We start from the raw sequence: 18,263 nt of genomic DNA on the forward strand, positions 1-18,263 counted from the left end.
TAGTAGGGGACTCCCAGTGCTGGTGCACCATTGGCCCAATGTGAATTCAGGTCAGCAGCCTCTAGATGGACTCCTAAAGGATTCAAAATTAGCTCTGCTCTTCAACAATGGAGAGAGGGGGAAGTGCAATTGGTTTTCCAGGCCCTCAAAAGGGGCCCATACCATCAGCTACACACACCAATCCCCAACCTCTCTCAATTCACTGTGTTTTGGCACCCATGTCCCTTGTCTAGCAAGTGCTACTTAATGGATAGTGAGACATCTCTGTGCTAACGCAGTCTCATAGCTCCTCATTCACATAATCTGGGTGACAACACTTTATTCCTCCTGCCCCAATAACAAAGAAATTGGGGGTCCCAGAGCTGTCAAAATAACCATCCCAGGCTGCCGTGGGTAATATTAGGTGGGGTGGGTGTGCCAATGCAAATACCTGAAATTTCTTTCCACACTCCCCATACTTCACCACCAGATGTCAGGGTAGAGCTCATCCTGACTCTGCTTACATCGGGATAACAGAAACATGGTGGAATAGTAGCCAGGACTAGAGTACAGACAATGGAGACTATGTGCTGTTCAGGAAAGACAGAAATGAAGGTGAAGGTGGTGCAGTAGTGTTGTATATTGATGAGGAGATAGACTGACTGTAAAGAGATTAGAAGTGCTGGAACGGCTAAAACAGAGTGTATTTGGGTCAAAATCACTTTGGGGAAGAAAACTACCACAGGTTCCCCTGAGATAGTGCTTGGGGTCTGCTACAGACCCCCAGGATCCTATGTGGATATGGATGGAAACCTCCAGGGATACCTTCAATGAAATATATATTCCTGGGAGCTGTGTGATTATGGGAGACTTTAATTTCCCGGATATATATCAGAGTACAAGTGGTAATTATAATGGTAGGGCCCACACTTTCCTGGCTGTGAGAGCTGACAGATTTCTTCACCAAATAGTCACCAAACCAAGAAGAGGGGGTGCCATTTTAGACTGAGTGTTGGTGAGTCAGGAGGATCTCCAGAGAAGAACTGGCTGTAGGGGACAACTCGCGTGATCATGAGCTGATTCAGTTTCAACTAAATGGAAGGATAAACAAAACTAGGTCTGCAACTAGGGGCCTTCATTTCAAAAGGGGAAACTTTAAAATATTAAGGCAATTAACTAGGGGAACAGACTGGGCTGAAGAACTCAAGGATCTGAAAGGGGGGGAGGCTTGGAATTACTTTGAGTCCAAGTTCCAGAAGCTCTCTGAAGCCTGCATCCCAAGCAAGGGGAAAAACTTCCTAGGGAAGGGTTGCGGACCAGGCTGGATGAACAAGTGTCACACAGATGATTAAGAGAGAGCTGAAATCCCACAAGGAATGGAAGATGGGATGGATCAGCAAGGAAAGCCACCTCTTGGAGGTCAGAAAGTCCAGGGATAATATGAACTGCCAACAGAGTTGGACCTTGCAAAGGAAATTAAAACCAACGTAAATGGTTCTATAGCAATATAAACAAAAAAGAAACAAGGACGGAAGGAGTGGGATTGCCAAACATGGAGGATGAGGTGGACATTAAAGATAATCTAGGCATGGCCCAACACCTAAACGAATACTTTGCATCAGATTTTAATAAGGGAAATGAGTTTCGGGGTAGTGGCAGGGTGGCTAATGGAAATGGGGATATGGAAGTAGAAATTACCACCTCTGAGGTGGAAGTCAAACTCCAACAGCTTAATGGGACCTAATTGTGGAGTCCAAATAATCCCCATCTAAGACTATTAAAGGAACTTGCAACTGCAAGCCCAATAGAAGGGATTTTTAAAGAATCCATAAATGCGGCAGTTGTGCCCTGTACTGGAGAATTGCTAACAGCCTACCTATTTTTGAGAAAGGGAAAAAAGTGACCCAGGAAACTACAGGCCTGTTCGTCTGACCTCAATTTGATGCATGGTTTTAGAACAAATTTGGAAGAAGAAAGTAGTTAGAGACAGAGGTAAACAGTAATTGGGATAAAATACAACATGATTTTACAAAAGGGAGATGGTGCCAAACCAACCTGCTACCCTTCTTTGAGACGATAAGTGATTTTTTAGACAAATCTATCTGGATTTCAGTGGCATTTGATACAGTTCCACATGGGGAATTATTAGTCAAATTGGAGGAGATGGGGATTAATGTTGTTCTTAGTTCCTAAGTGCATGACCTTGCATTTGCACTATTGAATTTCATCCCAGCGAGCTCTGCAATGGGCAGATAAAGGGGCAGAACATTTTGCCACATTGTTTCTGGGGATCTTGTTCACAACAGAGTCTGCACAGCAGAACCAAGCTCGAAAGGGGCTTTGATTCTCCACTGAGACAATAACATTCTTTTATCCGGGAAATACAGTCACCCAACTCAAAATAGAACCAATTTCCAATCCAATTCCTGGCCCTTTATGGAAACTAGCCCCTCCCATGTCCCGAAGGAAAACAATTACTGCTGCAGCTCTCGGCACGGCCTCAAGAAAGAAGAATTTCCAAGGAATGCAGAAGACCCACTCGGCTGTCAAGACACAGTCATGCTGGCTTTGGATCTGGGCTATTAATTTGAAAAGCAAGGGCCAGGCTCTGTTCTCACACCAGTCTCATTCTATTGTCTTGAGTTACTCCTGTGTATGAGGCTACGTCTACACTACCCGCCGTATCGGCGGGTAGTGATCGATTTTTCAGGGATCGATATATCGCGTCTCATCTAGACGCGATATATCGATCCCCGAACGCGCTTCTATCGATTCTGTAACTCCACCGCCCCGAACGGCGGTGGCGGCGTCGACATGGAGAGCCCCGGACATCGATCCCGCGCCGTGAGGACGGGTAAGTTATCGATATAAGATACTTCGACTTCAGCTACGTTATTCACGTAGCTGAAGTTGCGTATCTTATATCGATTTTTCCCCTTAGTGTAGACCAGCCCTGAGAGACCAGAATCAGACCCCGAGAGTATAAACCCAGCTCAGGATTCTTTTCCCCGTCTAATTGCAGCCTGGCCTGGGGGTTGCAGCCTTAAGAAGTGTGTCATGACATTGTCCCTTCCAAAAATCATGGGGAAGCTTTTAATGGCCTTCTGGCTGTTGGGGCAGGTTCTGAGCAGGTTGGGCATAGCTGGGCTGAGCGTCAGCCCAATTTAGAATATATATTTTTTCCTTTCAGAAGTGTCTGAAATGGGCAATTCTCTGTTTATTGGGCAGTTTTTGGTACCTGTGCTGTCTACTTCACTTGCTGTTCTGTTTTCCTTTCATATGGACACAACAGCAAAATATGTGAGTATTTTAAAGAACTCCGACCCCCTGTCTGTCATCTCAGAGCTTAGTTAATGCTGAATACTGAGAAGCAATTAACCATTGGAACAACTTACTGAGGAATGTGGTGGATTCTCCATCTCTTGACGTCTTTAAATCAAGATTGGATGGCTTTTTAGAAATCATGCAGTAGCTCAACCACAAGCTATGGGCTCTACAGATGGGTCACTGGATGACAGTCTCCGGGTGGTGTTATACAGGAGGACAGACTAGATGATCACAATGGTTCCTTCTAGCCCTGGAATCTACATAACACAATTTACCAGTAGCAGCACGACTCACCCAGGGCCAGGCTGACATGGGCAAGTGGTAACTGCCTAGAGCATTTCACATCTAGGTCAACAATTTAAATCCACTCCAGCTGGTAATGGCTGAAGGTTGTTGACAGCTGGTTGCTGTTCATCATCTTCTGTGGAAAGACTCTTGTGGTCCCGGTAGAGAGGTGCCCCCAAACCACCACCATTATTGGTAGCTTATTGGTTAAGAACTGAGTGGGTCTCAGAGATGGAGCAACCCCATCCCCAGTGAGGAGGGGGGGTGTTGGTAGAGGTCCATCGGCAGAGCTACTTGCTGTAGACATCAATCCTCAGGGCTGTCATCTTTCTCCCAGTAATAAATGCCCTTGGAAATAAATATTCCACAGCTTTGAAGGAAGAGCAGCCTGAGATGCAGAAAAACAACCAATTGGGTCCTTCCAAGGAAGTGACAGTTTTGGGAGGGACTGCTCCTGTTGGGTTGGAAGGGACAGACACGTTTTGTTATGTGGCACAGTGGCACAGGGATAGGAGAATTCGAACAGCTGTTGAAGCCAGTCTCCCAGCTGAGCCTGAATTTATCTCCTTGGTGGCCCAAACATATTGTGCGACATACCTTGCTTACCACATACAATTGGACTTTTTAACATATATATATATCGTTGTGACATCATCACAACATCTGATCAAAAGGTGCAAAAATTAGAAATTCAAGTCAAGCAAATAATTATTTATTGGGTGATTATGAAACAATAACTCCATGATCCAAGGAATTATTCAGTGACAGACCTGGAAACATACAAATTAAAAGCCAGCCACACTGAGCGGCATAAGGGCAGCTCTCTCTGCTACAGCCAGAAATATCACACCAAGAGAAAGCGTCCCTGCAATGCACATTGTATGCGGCCTCCCTCAGTGAACAGGGTTCCTCACCAGCAGGTGGCTGGGAAATATTCTAGTTTGGAAATTAAGGTGCTTTCTGAGGTGCTGAGACCTGCATATCACAGCCCAGCCTGTCCATGGGCCTGCTTACAAATCCACTTAGAAGGCAGAGAGCAGTTGGCATCATTCCACCACTTCAGTTCCATTGTGCGGGTCTCAACACAGTCTTCTCTGCCTCCTTTCCCCTGATGCCAGTTGTCTGGCTGATTCTCCTCCCAGAACCTACAGATCAGAGTGTTAATGTCTCAGGGGAGAACCACAGCCAATTCCTGAGCTCAGTTCTGCTCTGTGGACTCTGTTGTTGGCAGGGGACCAAGACACCCAGCAATGACGCGGTGAAGCGATGCAGCCCCCGGCCACCCCTCAGAGTTCTCCACAGCTCTTGTGGCCATGGTAACGAAGGGCTTCTGACGGCCGGGGGTAGCACCTGCCCGGCGCCTGACAGGCCAGCAAAGAGCCAAAGTCAGTGTGTGGCTCCAAATGCTGAGCAGCAGCAACTCGGATCTCAGTGCCCAGAACCAGAGCAGGTGGCACAGCACGTCCCAGGCACCCCCGAGACGGGAACGCAGGAACGGGGAGAGAGGGCAGCGGGGGTCAGTGATTAACTTCTCCCTGGCCCTGCTTATGGGCCTCGCCCACAGCCCCCTGAGGTCACTGCACCAACTGCAGCTGGCTCGGCCATGCCCCCGGCCCCACGGCCTCCCCGTGCCCAGCCTGACCGAGGGGAGAGCGCAGCGCAATCCCAAGGGGAGCGGGAACCTGCCGCTCACTCCAGACTCCCCTGGCTGCACTGAGTCGACCTGGGGCCAGACCCTCAGCTGGTGTAAATCCCTGTGGTTCATTCAAGTCAATGCCGAGTTACCCAGGGGAGGCTCTGGCCCTGGGTCTCAGTGGGCACTGAACACACACTCCGTGTTGAGGCTCCTGCTCTAAGCAAAGGGGCGTTAGCAGAAATTCCTGAGAGGATTCACTGCTGTCGTGGCAGCGCCCGGGGGCCTCCCTCAGGATCGGGCCCACTGTACCGGGTGCTGCATAGACACCAGGGGACGCACAGACGCTGCCCGAAAGAGCTTGTGACCCAACGTGTAATAAATAATCACGTCTCTCAAGCTTTACTCACCCCCTGCTTGCGTCTGCTCTGTATTCTGTGCCATCCACCCAGCGCCAGCTGCCCTCTGTCCCCAAGTCGGTGAGTCCAATCCAGTGATCTTGTCCCTTGGTCTCGTTGGAGATAAACTCCTGCACAACACAGTTTGCAGCATGTGCAGGTCACCCAAGAGAGGCTGCAGGATGCAGCCGCAGCTGCCTGGGCTGAACAGATTTTGCGGGATTAGAAAGGGCGTCTGGTGGTGTGAGCAGGGCACTGGGCAGCGGGAGACGCGGTGTCCTGCCCCCAACGCTGACAGTGACTAGCTGGGAGACCCTGAGGGAGCCCTGGAGCAGCTCTGTGTCTGTGTCTACATCTGTATCTGCCTGGGGCTAGCAGCAGGGACCTGTCTCAGAACACTCCCCCCACGGCCCCCTCAGAGCTGGGCTGCGGCAGGTACTGACGGGCACCTCAGAGTTCACACCAGCCCCCTGCCCTTGCAGGAGGCAAAGCTCGGAGCAGAGAACTGGGTGCAAAGTCTGGCCCTGCCGGAGGGTGGGATTTTCCTCCTCCGAAAGTGCCGCAGAGGCCTGGGGTGAGGGCTGCAGTGGGCACGTGGGGAGAGAGGATTCTCTGAGAGGTGCATGGCCCCTTGCACACAAGCCTTCCAGATACAGGCTTCTAGATTGTCCAGCAGGAGCTCAGGCCTGGGGAGAGGGATCAAAGGGGTCCTCACTGGGAAAGGCCATTGGGTTTGCAGGAAATGCTACATGGGAAGTAGGGAAAATCAGAAATGAGCCTGACCCCAAATCCCCCTCCCCCAGCATCTCAGACTCTGGGAAGTCCAGATCCTGGCTCTGTTCCTCTGCCTCATCTCTACTGATGGGTGAATCCCTTGAGTCAGGTTCCAAGGCTTGGCATCCTCTCCGATGGTTTCCCACCTCAGCTGCCACCTTCTACTTCCTTCTGGTGTGAAACAAGGCACTGACCCATTATCCAAGCCCCTAGGAGCTTCCTGCACTCACCTGTTCTGCATGGGAGGAGACAGAGGTCAGGTGCGAGTCCTGAGACACACAGAACCGCTCGGCCTCGTCCCACGACTTTTTTCCTTTTGAAAAGTAATAGAAGTTCCCACCGTAAAACCTCCAGCCCCTGGAGAGCTTTGTCAGCACGTCACCTAGGAGCAGAGACTGAGGTGAGACGCCCGGGCTAAAGTCACAGGGACACGTGCAGGGAGCTCAGGGTTTCTAGTGCTGCATTTCCCCTGCCCTTCAGCTGCCCCCAGCCCAGGGAGCTTCTGAATCCTGATTCTCCAGCATCACAATAAGTAACTTGTGTGGCCACATGATGGATCCCACAGAGCACTGCAGAAAGCAGGCACCACGGGGTCACTTCCCCAGCACTGAAATGCAGCTGCATCTGGGCTGGAGCATGGGCACTGTTCCCAGTGCAGAGCACTACGGCTGTAACGGGAAAGGGGAGAATCACTGTTCAGCTGAGCTGGGAGGGAGAGTTCAGGTGGGGTGAATGTAGCTGCCCAAAGTGGAACATCCCCTGGTTCTGCATCAAATATTTTCAGTGATGAAGGTCTCGGGTCATTTCAGGGCCGCCCAGAGGATTCAGGGGGCCTGGGGTCTTTGGTGGTGGGGGTCCCCCATCGCCAAATTACCGCTGAAGACCCGGAGCAGAAGAAGCCCCACTTGCCCCCAACCCACCACCCGGGCGGCCCGGGGACTTTTGCACTTTGGCATCTCCTCCAACACCCCTGCAGGGGGCACTGGCTCAGGGATGGTTCTGAAAGCTACGCCCCATACGCTGAAATCTAAGAAGAGCTGACAGCTGGGAGCTCCCATTAGGCTAACGAGGCCTAGGGTGTAATTTAACTCCACACCGATCACCACGGTGTGGGCGCAGGTGCAGCCACCGGTGATTTTTAATGGAAGAGAACTCGGTGCTGGAGAAAGTCGCTGTGTTGTCAGCCTGGGAGCCTGAAATCCTCCGTTCATCCTCAGCACCTACAGAAATGGCATCAGCCAGTACTGCAGCTAGTACTTACTGCAGCAATCTTGCACTGGGGTTCGCGCTGCACTGACGTTGTCCAGCCGGATCTGGATTTCTCCATACGCTGCACTGACATTACCCAGCTGGGTTTTCAGCAGCCGGAATCCTGCCTGCGCTTCATCCAATAGCTGCAGACCTAGAAGAAAATCACCGTGACGTCAGTGGAGATGCAGAACACTTGATTATCAGCACGTGTGGTAGAGCAGCACCTGCAGGCCCCTGTGTGCCAGGCGCTGTATGGACAGGAGGGGACAGTCCCAGCTCTCAACAGCTCACAGCCAAAATAGACGCGAGGTGGGAGAAATAAAGGCTGATTTTCCTGCAGGGGAACTGAGGTGCAGGGAGAGGTGCCCAAGATCACACAGGAAGTTTGCAGCAGAGCTGGGAATTGATCCCAGCTCTCCTGAATTCTAGCCCTGTCCCCCCAGTCTCCCCAGCCACCTCTTCCCAATTGCTCCCCCCTTGTGAGCTGTGAGCGGGTCCCCTGCAGTGGGGAAGAGCTGGGGCTGCAAGAACATCCATGGCCCCGAGCCCTGGCCCTGGGCTCCAGGCCGGGTTTTGAACAGCCCAGCGTTCAGGCGAGTTCTGTGCCGGGGTTTAGTTCAGGCCCATTTTCTGACTGGACGCTGAATAACCTGATCCATGGACGGGTTTGTATGTGCAGCCCTGTGCCAGACAGACAGACAGTTGTGAGACGTGGCCACAAGGGGGCGCTCTGCCTCCAGCAATGGGACTGTGGCAGGTACCCAAATTATTGGAGCTGCACAGGGAGGGCTCCGGGACTGGGGGGCAAATGGAGACCCACGAGTGCAGCTCCACTGACGTCCTGCTGACACCAGGGTCTGAATTCGGCCCTGTATGTCTCCTGAGCTGCATCCGTCTTTCCCGCCAATGCAACCCTGACAATACAGGGGCCAAGGTGAAAACTATGGAGCGAAGGGAGCAACAGTGAAAGGACGGAAGATGGTGACCACTAGGCATCCTGCGCAGGAGCATGGGGCGGATGCAGCCAGCCTGCCACTGCCAGGAAGGGAGCTAGGAGGGAGCCTGGAGCAGCCACCCGTCCCTGGGAACAGAGCCTCCGCTGGCAGAGGAAGGTGCAGAGCAGCAGCTCGTTAGACAGGGGACGGGACCACCTGGCAGGGAAGTCTATGGAGGGGAGCAGGAGAATGCCAGGCACCCACCATCCCTGTAGGCAGGAGAGTGCTCAGCTTCCAGGCCAAGGGAGGGAAGCTGACCCACCCTGATGCCTAAGACCCTTGTCCTGCGACTTACTGTCCGATCCCTTTGCTGACGCGTCTGAGGCATCGTCAGGCTGCAGAGAGACTTGGAGCTTCTGCACCCCTTCTTCAACCGCTTGCAGCTTGCTCTGTGCCCGGAGATCTAGAAATCACACGTCTGCAGGTCAGCGACCGAACCGAACTGCGGCTGGAGACCAGCCACGCCAGAGAAGGAACATGCTCTGAGCGCGAGGCTGTTCTCTATAACGTCTTTTATTTTAATCTTGGACAGCTTCCCTCCCGAGGAGGGACACCGGCTCAGCCAGGGCCCCGTTCGGGGCTCTCTCCTGGTGTATATTACACCGTCTTAACATAGGGCGTCAGCTCCTTGGAGCAGGGAGCTACAAACTCCAGCAGAGCCGACTGAGAGTAAATCTCAGGAACAGACGCCTCGGGAAGATGTGGAAGCTCTTTCATGGGAGGTTTTCAAAAGGAGGCTGGAGCCGTCTGTCTGGGGGTACGTCTACACTACGGGATTATTCCGAATTTGCATAAACCGGTTTTGTAAAACAGAATTTATAAAATCGGGTGGAGCGCGGCCATACTAAGCACATTAAATTGGTGGTGTGCGTCCATGGTCCGTGGCTAGCGTCGATTTCTGGAGCGTTGCACTGTGGGTAGCTATTCCCTAGCTATCCCATAGTTCCCGCAGCCTCCTCCGCCCCTTGGAACTTCCGGGTTGAGATCCCAGTGCCTGATGGGGCAAAAATCATGGTCGCGGGTGGTTCTGGGTAAATGTCGTCAGTCACTCCGTCTGGGAAAGCAACGGCAGACAAGCATTTTGTGCCTTTTTCCCCTGGATTGCCCTGGCAGATGCCATAGCATGGCAATCATGGAGCTTGTTTTGCCGTTTGTGACTCTCACCGTATGTGTACTAGATGCCGCTCACAGAGGCGGTTCAGCAGCGCTACACAGAAGCATGCTTTTGCTTTTGCATGACAGCAGAGATGGTTACTAGCCATATTGCACCATCCAAACCCTTCCATAAATTGGAACTGAGGATGATCATGGCTACCAGTCCTTTTGTACCATTTGCTGCTAGTGCCCCTGGCCGATCAGCCAGGGGCGCAAAAGCCAAGATTGGTTACTAGCCATATTGCACCTTCCATCATTTTGTACCATTAGCTGCTGTCATATGTGCCCCTGGCCGATCAGCCAGGGGCAAAAGCAAAATTGGGAATGACTCCTGAGTCAATCCCTCCTTTTGGTATCTAAAAATAGAATCAGTGCTGCCTAATATAGGCAAGTGTGCTAGAGAACCACCGTATCATAGAACCAGAGAGCACAGCTGCTCTGTGTCAGAGCCTGCAGAAATTATGATCTGTATGCTATTCACAGGGGGTGCTCCTGTAACAACCCCACCTGTTGATTCCGTTCTTCCCAGCCTTTCTTGGCTACCGTAGCATTGTCCCCACTTGTGTGATGAATTAATAAAGAATGCAGGAATAAGACACACTGACTTGTTAGTGAGAAATGAGTGGAAGGCAGCCTCCAGCTGCTATGATAGTCCAGACAGGACATTAAGCAGTGTGTAGGAGAGAAGCCCAGCATCCCACTGCTAGTCCAGGGGCAACTGAATCTTTTCTTTACACATGAAGGGTGGGGCTGATGGAGCTCAGCCCCTGTTGCTATGATGAGGATGGTTACCAGCCATATTGCACCATCCATCCACCAGAAAAATTAGGGCCAATAGGCTGATGATGAGGATGGATTTCAGCTTATTGTACCATCAGCTGAGGCTGATGATGAGGATGGATTTCCATCATATTGTACCATCAGCCGCCCATGGCGAGGGAGCAACGATGTTGGTGTTGAGAGCTTCACTATCGAGTCTATCTGCAGCATTCAGTAAAGATAGGGTGACATGTAAAAGAGTCAGAGGATTGTTTTACAGTTCCAGTCTGGGGGTGGGTGGGGTGGGTGAGTAGATTGCCAAGCTATGCCTGACCCGCGGACACTGTGTTTGACCCTAGAAGCATTTGGAGCTCAGCCAAGAATGCAAATACTTTTCGGAGGCTGCAGGAACTGTGGGATAGCTTCAGTCCTCCAGTCCATGAGCATCCATTTGATTCTTTGGCTTTCCGTTACGCTTGTCACGCTGCAGTGCGCTGAGTCCCTGCTATGGCGTCTGTCTGGAGATTTTTAAAAAAGGATTCTGAATTTCATCTTCTGTAACGGAGTGCTGATAGAACGGGTTTGCCTGCCCTTACAGCGATCACATCCGCATGGTCCATGCGGGAGCTCTTTTTTTATTTTGATTTCGGACTGCATCGCCACCCGTGCTGATCGGAGCTCCACGCTGGGCAAACAGGAAATATTCAAAAGTTCGCGGGGCTTTTCCTGTTTACCTGACCACTGCATCCGAGTTCAGATTGCGGTCCAGAGCGGTCACTGGTGCACTGTGGGATAGCTCCCGGAGGCCAATACCGTCGATCAGCGTCCACACTAACCCTAATCCGATATGTTAATACCGATAATAGCGTTACTCCTCTCGTTAGGGAGGAGTACAGAAACCGGTTTAAAGAGCCATTAAAATCGATATAAGGTGCCTCCTAGTGTGGACGGTTTTGGCGTTAAATCGGTTTTACGCTCCTAAAACCGATTTAAACGCCTAGTGTAGACCAGGCCTGGGATGGGTCAGACACAATAAATCCTGCATCTTGCCAGGCGTTAGACTAGATGCCCCTGCGGTCCCTTCTCACCCGATGGTTCTGGGATTCTGTGACCTGGGTGCAGCTTCTGGGCACTATGGCCGGCCAAGTGCCGATCCTGACAGCTCCACTCCTGGTGTGTCTCAGGGGCCTTTCTGCTAACTGGAGGCCCAGACCCTTAGAAGTGTTCAGGCACCAAACTACAAGTGATTTCAATGGAAACCAGGAGCCCAAATGCCTCTGAGGATCTGGGCTTGCAGACTAATGGCCAGCTGCTCAGATAGTGTCAATCTGACTTCAGAGGAGCTACTTCAATTTACACCTGCAGAGCATCTGTCCCTAAAAATCAGCCTTTCACTTCCCTTAGGGTTGCAGGGCCAACACAGCGATGCCCCAGGGAGCCAGCTTCTCTTCCAGCTTGTGCACCATCAACAGACTTGTGATCTAGCTGCTGCCTGTGGAATCTTTCCCACAATCCATCGTATGTCTCTGGCTCCTTTCACTGCAGTATCTGAGCACCTCACAGTCTTTAATATATTATTTCATGTCGCACAACACCCCTGTGAAGTAGGGAAGTCTCCTCCCCCCGTTTTACAGGTGGAGAACTGAGGCAGAGACAGGTCTCATAGACCTTACAGCCAGAAGGGCCCATCATGATCATAATCTGAACTCCTGCAGGCCACAGAACCTCGCCCACCCACTCCTGTAATAGGCCCATAACCTTTGGCTGAGTTACTGAAGCCCTCAAACCATGATCTAAAGACTTCAAGTTACAGAGAATCCACCATTTACACTAGTTCAAACCTGCAAGTGACCCGTGCCCCAGGCTGCAAAAAACCTCAGGGTCTCTGCCAATCTGATTTGGGGGAAAATTCCTTCCCGACCCCATTGAAAGGTGCATCAGGACCCTGTTAAATGGGAGACTACAACTGATCATGCTCAAAGGTGAACTGTCAGGCTGGAGGGAGGTTACTAGTGGAGTTCCTCAGGGATCACTCTTAGGACAAATCTTATTTAATGTTTTCATTAAAGACATTGGCACAAAAAGGGGAGTGCGCTAATGAATTCTGCACATGACACAAAGTTGGGAAGTATTGCCAGCATGGAGGAGAACCGGAATATCATACGAATAGAGCTCGACCTTGAAATCTGGAGTATTAGAAATGCAATGAAATTCAGTAGTGCAAAGTGCAAGGTCATTCACATAGGGATTAACAGCAATATTAATCCCCATCTTCTCCAAATTGACTAATAATTTCCCTTGTGGAACTGTATCCAATGTCACTGAAATCCAGAGAGATGAGATCTACTGCATTTCCTTTCTCTAAAAGATGAGTTATCTTCTCAAAGAAAGGGAAGGTTGGTCTGGCACGATCTACCTTTTGTAAAACCATGTCATCGTTTATCCTTATTACCCTGAACCTCTATGCCCCTAATTACTTTCTCCTTCCAAATTTGTTTGAAGACCTAGCATACAATTGAGGTCAAATTAGTCATAGGGTCTGACCCCTGAGTTTATGGATTCACTAAAAATCCTTGCTGGTGGGCTTGCAACTTCACATACCAGTTCCTTTAATATTCTTGGATGGAGATTATCCAGGCCCCCCAGTTTGGTCCTATTAAGTTGTTTGAGTTTGACTTCCACCTCAGGTGTGGTAATTTCTACTTCCTTATCCTCGTTCCCATTAGCCAGCCTGCCACTAGGCCAAAACTCCCAATTCCTTTTAATAAGATCGGAGGCAAAATATTTGTTTAGGCATTTGCCCATGCCTAGATTATCTTCAATCTCCACACACCCTCCTCTCGGGCAGTCCCTTTGTGTTTATATGGCTATAGAACCCTTTACTGTTGGTTTTAATTCCCTTTGCAAGGTCCAGCTCTGCTTGGCTCTTGCTGTTCTCACTTTTCCCTGCACTTTCTGACCTCCAAGAGGTGGCTTTTCTTCCTGATCCATCCCATCTTCCATTCCTTGTAGGATTTCTGCTGTCTCCTAATCACCTGTGTGAGACACTTGTTCATCCAGCCTGGGCCGCAACCCTTCCCTAGGAAGGTTTTCCCCTTGCTTGGGATACAGGCTTCAGAGAGCTTCTGCAACTTGGACTTAAAGTAATTCCAAGCCATTCTCCAGCCTTCCTCCCATTCCTTCTGCATGCAACTCCTCTTGTCTTTTGTTCTCCCTTGCGATCTACTGCAAGTCATCCTCTGTCCTCCTGGGGCTCCGAATTCTGGGTATGTACATTGACTCTTCCCCTCTTCTTGTAGGACTAGCTGCTCTTCTCTTCTCCCTGCCCTCCCACCTTCTGCTACTCCCTGCTGCAACCTTCTTCACTTTCCAACTCAGCAAACCTGTTCCTGAGCTCTACTTCTCCTTCACTAGCTGGTCTTTTCCTCTGCCCGGTTCTCATCATCACGTTTCCACTGGCCACTTTACTCACCCAGCAGTCTCCCCTCCACGTTCTCCAGTCCAGCTTGGATCTGCCAGCCTTGAGTTTTCCCCTCAACCTCCTCTCGCCTTCCCTCCATCATTCGCTCGAATTCCCTTCAAAACTCAACCATAGTTTCCACCTGCATCTCCAAACCTCGGCTCTTCTCTTCCATCAGCTCTCTCAGGCGGAGCTTCATACAAACAAGCTCTTTTCAGGTAGCTGCACCAGGAACATGTACATCCCGCAGCTTCCACATCCGGTCATCTTCACTGTCTGTTCCATTGCTTGGGTCACTACCACTGCTGCCTCTGTATCTGTCACACCCTTTCTGCCTAAGCGCCTGCCAAGGAGAAAGGAAACCCCACCGAACACAAAAACAGAACGCCACCCCCCAAAAAAACTCTCCTTACAATCGCGCACGCTAACTTGACCATCTTTAGCATTAGAAGGTTTGTGCTAGTATCAAACCAGTAGGGCAAGATCTCCTTTTGAACTCTCTGGAGTAGGAGATTTATTTGGAGGGACAGACTGGAAACGTGGCCAATATTCTGCTGAAATGTGGAGGTGCCCCCTCCGACCCCCCCAGTCGAGCCAGCTGGCCTGTATGGAAGTTGGCAAACGTTGGGCTTGGAGCTGCAGTTGAACTTACATAGAAGCGTCACAGCAAGGAGGGACGTGGCCAGGGCCAGACTCAGGAGGAGAAGGACAGGAATGACGATGCCCCCTGCCCTGTGCCGCCAAGGGACCGATGTCTTGAGAGACTTTCCTTGAAGGAGAAGAAGAAACGTATCCATGGAAAGTTACAGTTCAAATGCCACTGACCGAGGAAACTCCACCCCCCAAATCCAATACCTGCTCAGCCTCCTAGTCCCTGACTGTGGTTAACAGCAACAGCGGAATGAGGCCAAATAAGGTCAGAACCGACCGGAACTCGAATGTGAAAAGCGACCCTCCCTAAATCAGGAGTGACTCTAGTGCCAGGCAGGCGTCCTGTGAGAGAGATCTGGGAGCAGGATTTCCCCCCTGCCTCAGCATTTCTTCAGAGAGAAGTTTAAGGCTTGTGAAGTCCAGGCCCAAAGGAGTATTTTTAAGTGAGAAAAGGAACCTGAAACAACTTATGAAATATGAACTCAACGAGGCCGTGAAATGAGGGGAAATGATTCTATGCAGGGGAAAAGTGGGGCTGACAGCAGCAGTGTGCTCAGAAGGGCCTTTCTACAGCATCCCTGTCTGATAACCCATCCCCAGGATGCTGGGCTCCTCCCTGCAAGGCAGCCAAGGTGCGAATAACAGGGCAAAGCCCGAAGACTGTGTCTCCCCTGCACATTAAAGGGAGAAGACGAGAGCTGCATTCGAGCCAGGATCTATGTGTGGACAGAAGTAAGTGTGCTCGGTGTGCTCTGGATTTGGTCTCCCCAAGGTGAATGGCAGCTGCTTGGAGACACAAGACTGTCAGATTCTCCTCTCCCTGAAAGTCTCAGCCTGCCGCACCCCCTCTCTGTCTGATCTGGGCCTCAGCCATTAGCTCGCGCCGCTCCCCCATGGGGTGTGGTTCCTGGAACCAGCAGACAACACTCAGATGCCCAGATAATCCCCTTACATTGCAGCAGTGGCTTCTCTGACGCTAACCAAAGGGTGAAGCTGCCTCTCACTAATGTACTGAGTTTACAGTTCTCAGCCTTTCCTGAAACAGATTCTGGGAAGAGCTTCTCTGTCACCCAGCGCAGGCTACATTCCCCTTGTGTTTTCCTTTGTCGCTGCAGAGAGCCTAGCTGAGCTCGGTGCGGAGCTGCAGCTGCCTTCGGCCGCACCCTCCACTTCTGTCTCCTGACCCTTCCTGGGCGTCTTTCATGTGTTCAAATCCAGAACAGCTGCCACACGGCATCTGGATTGCACTGAAACCAAAGGGGATAAACAACCCGCAGAGCAGGCCCTTGTTCAGCTGACACCTGCACAACCAAATGTAAGAACATAAAAATGGCCAGACTGGGTCAGACCAAAGGTCCAACCAGCCCAGTGTCCTGTCTGCCGACAGTGGCCAGTGCCAGGTGCCCCAGAGGGAATGAACAGAACAGGGAATCACCGACTGATCCATCCCGTCTCCCATTCCCAGCTTCTGGCAAACAGACGCTAGACACACAGCTAGAACTCCTGGTAGAGGCTGACGGTGGCAGTGAGCTGGGGAGGGGGAGCCTGGCTGGCTTTTATGGCCAGCCCATGGCACTGCGCTGCCCGGCAGGAGGCTGGGATGCTGGGCAGGGACTCCCATCTCTCCCCCTGTGCCCTTCTCCCGTTGGGGACTGGCAGGGGAGAGAACGCACTGGGAAGCACTGACCGAGCACCCTCGCCCACTGCCCGTGGTGCTGTCTGGCCAGCACAAGGCTGAGCTCTGGGTTCGTGGTCAGTGGAGCAAGCGATCGCTGCCCAGGACGCTCTGCAGAGACCTCAAAGCCAAGGAGAGGCCAGTGGGAGTCCAGGGTCTGGTGCAGCCTCTTGCGCTTACCTTTGGGCTGAGGAGCAGCTTCCGCCAACTCCATGTGGTCGTAGATATTCTCGCTCGACATTTTCCTGCCTTCGCACTGAGCCGAGCCCCTGATGACTGGCCTGTGGGTCCTTTCTGCAGCCTGCTGGGTTAGAGCCTCCCTCTGACAGCAGCCCTGGCCCAGAAATAGAAATGGGAAGTGGTGCCTGGTGGTGAGAGCCACCCTGTCGCCAGCTGGGCCATGTGTGGTCAGTGCTAGTGGTGGAAGCGAGAGTTCAGGCAATGGGCTAGAGCTGGGTCCAGCGTGGGCAGCATCTGGGAAATGGGCCCAGGGTCAGAAGCCAAATGGCAGAGCCAGGGTGGGGGGCACAGAGGCAGAGCCCAGGATCAGTACCAGCGAGACAGACGCCCAAGCCAGAAGTGGGGGGGGCAAGCAGTGAGTGAGGCAGGGGCAGGGCTGGGCATCAAACCGGACGTCTGAAGCCGAAGGGGAGCAGGGGCTGGAGCAGAGCAGGAGCAGGGCCTGGCAGCCAGCCGGAGCAGGGCCTGGACGAAGAGGAAGCACAGCTGCAGCAGCAAGATCCACATTGAGCAGCCACTGATCTCAGCTGGGTGCCAGGCTTCTAAGCAGGCTGGTGAGAGTCGGCCAGCAGCTGTCCCCGCCGGTCCGGTCCCTGACAAGACCTGGCAATAGGGACTCCCGGTTTCTATTCCTTGCTCTGCTCCTGACTCACTGGGAGACTGTGGGCAAGTTACCTGACCTGTCTGTGCCTCAGTTTCCCCCCCCATTTACCATTCTAAGGAAATAGGTGGGGGGATCGGGGGATCAGGGCTTTGGTAAGGGCCTACAGAGCCTTTCAGCTCAAGGCAGACCGGTAAAAGCCAACCAAAGTTGCCACGTCGCACGAGATAAATATGCGACCCTGCCCTTCAAAAACAAGCCCAACCCCCCAAAACAAGCAGGTTGGTCAGAGGTGACATGAGCTGCACCGAGGCTGGCCAGCCGCCCCCGGGTTCCTGGTCCCAACTTCCACCCCCGGCCAGCGTCCCCTGTTGTTCTCCTCCGACAGCCCTGAACCCCCGCCCTCTCGGGAACCCTGCGGGAGGGGCAGGGAGGTGAGCTGAGGAAGGGCGGGAAGCAGGGGGAGGAAGGATGCGGGTGGAGGGGAGAGATGGGTGGAGGGGGAAGCAGGGGTGGGGAGAGGCGGGGATAGGGAAGGAGGAAGGAATTGGAGGGGCAGGGGTGGATGGGGAAGGAAGTGGAGGGGGGTGGATAGGGAAGGAGGGGGAGTGGAGAGGTGGTTGTTTGAGGAAGGAGTGTGGGGGCATGGAGGGGAGAGATGGGTGGATGGGGAAGGAAGGAGCAGGGGGAGGGGAGGGGAGTGGAGGGGAGAGACGGGTGGATGAGGGAAGGAGGTGAGAGGGAAGAGGAAGACAGCACTTTCTCGGCAGTGCCTGGCCATAGGTGCTGGATGTAGGGGGGCTGCCGCACCCCGTGGCTGGAATCATAGAATCATAGAATCTCAGGGTTGGAAGGGACCTCAGGAGGTATCTAGTCCAACCCCCTGCTCAAAGCAGGACCAATCCCAACTAAATCATCCCAGCCAGGGCTTTGTCAAACCTGACCTTAAAAACCTCTAAGGAAGGAGATTCCACCACCTCCCTAGGGAACCCATTCCAGTTTTTCACCACCCTACTAGTGAAAAAGTTTTTCCTAATATCCAACCTAAACCTCCCCCTCTGCAACTTGAGACCATTACTC

At 52.1% G+C, this 18,263-nt stretch overlaps 1 protein-coding gene across 1 annotated transcript; it reads right to left on the reverse strand.

Moving 5' to 3' along the window:
- Positions 1-4,287: 4,287 nt before the first annotated feature.
- On the reverse strand, positions 4,288-16,736 carry LOC120406515 (C-type lectin domain family 4 member F-like). The gene is made up of 6 exons (XM_039541414.1): positions 16,523-16,736; positions 8,938-9,045; positions 7,658-7,798; positions 6,627-6,778; positions 5,635-5,753; positions 4,288-4,736 (listed from the first exon to the last, which is right to left on the reverse strand). The coding sequence occupies exons 1-6, from the start codon at positions 16,581-16,583 to the stop codon at positions 4,574-4,576; spliced, it is 744 nt and encodes a 247-aa protein (XP_039397348.1). The 5' UTR covers positions 16,584-16,736; the 3' UTR covers positions 4,288-4,573.
- Positions 16,737-18,263: the final 1,527 nt, after the last annotated feature.

The sequence above is a fragment of the Mauremys reevesii genome, linkage group 5, assembly GCF_016161935.1.
Source record: "Mauremys reevesii isolate NIE-2019 linkage group 5, ASM1616193v1, whole genome shotgun sequence".
NCBI classification, from domain to species: Eukaryota; Metazoa; Chordata; order Testudines; family Geoemydidae; genus Mauremys; species Mauremys reevesii.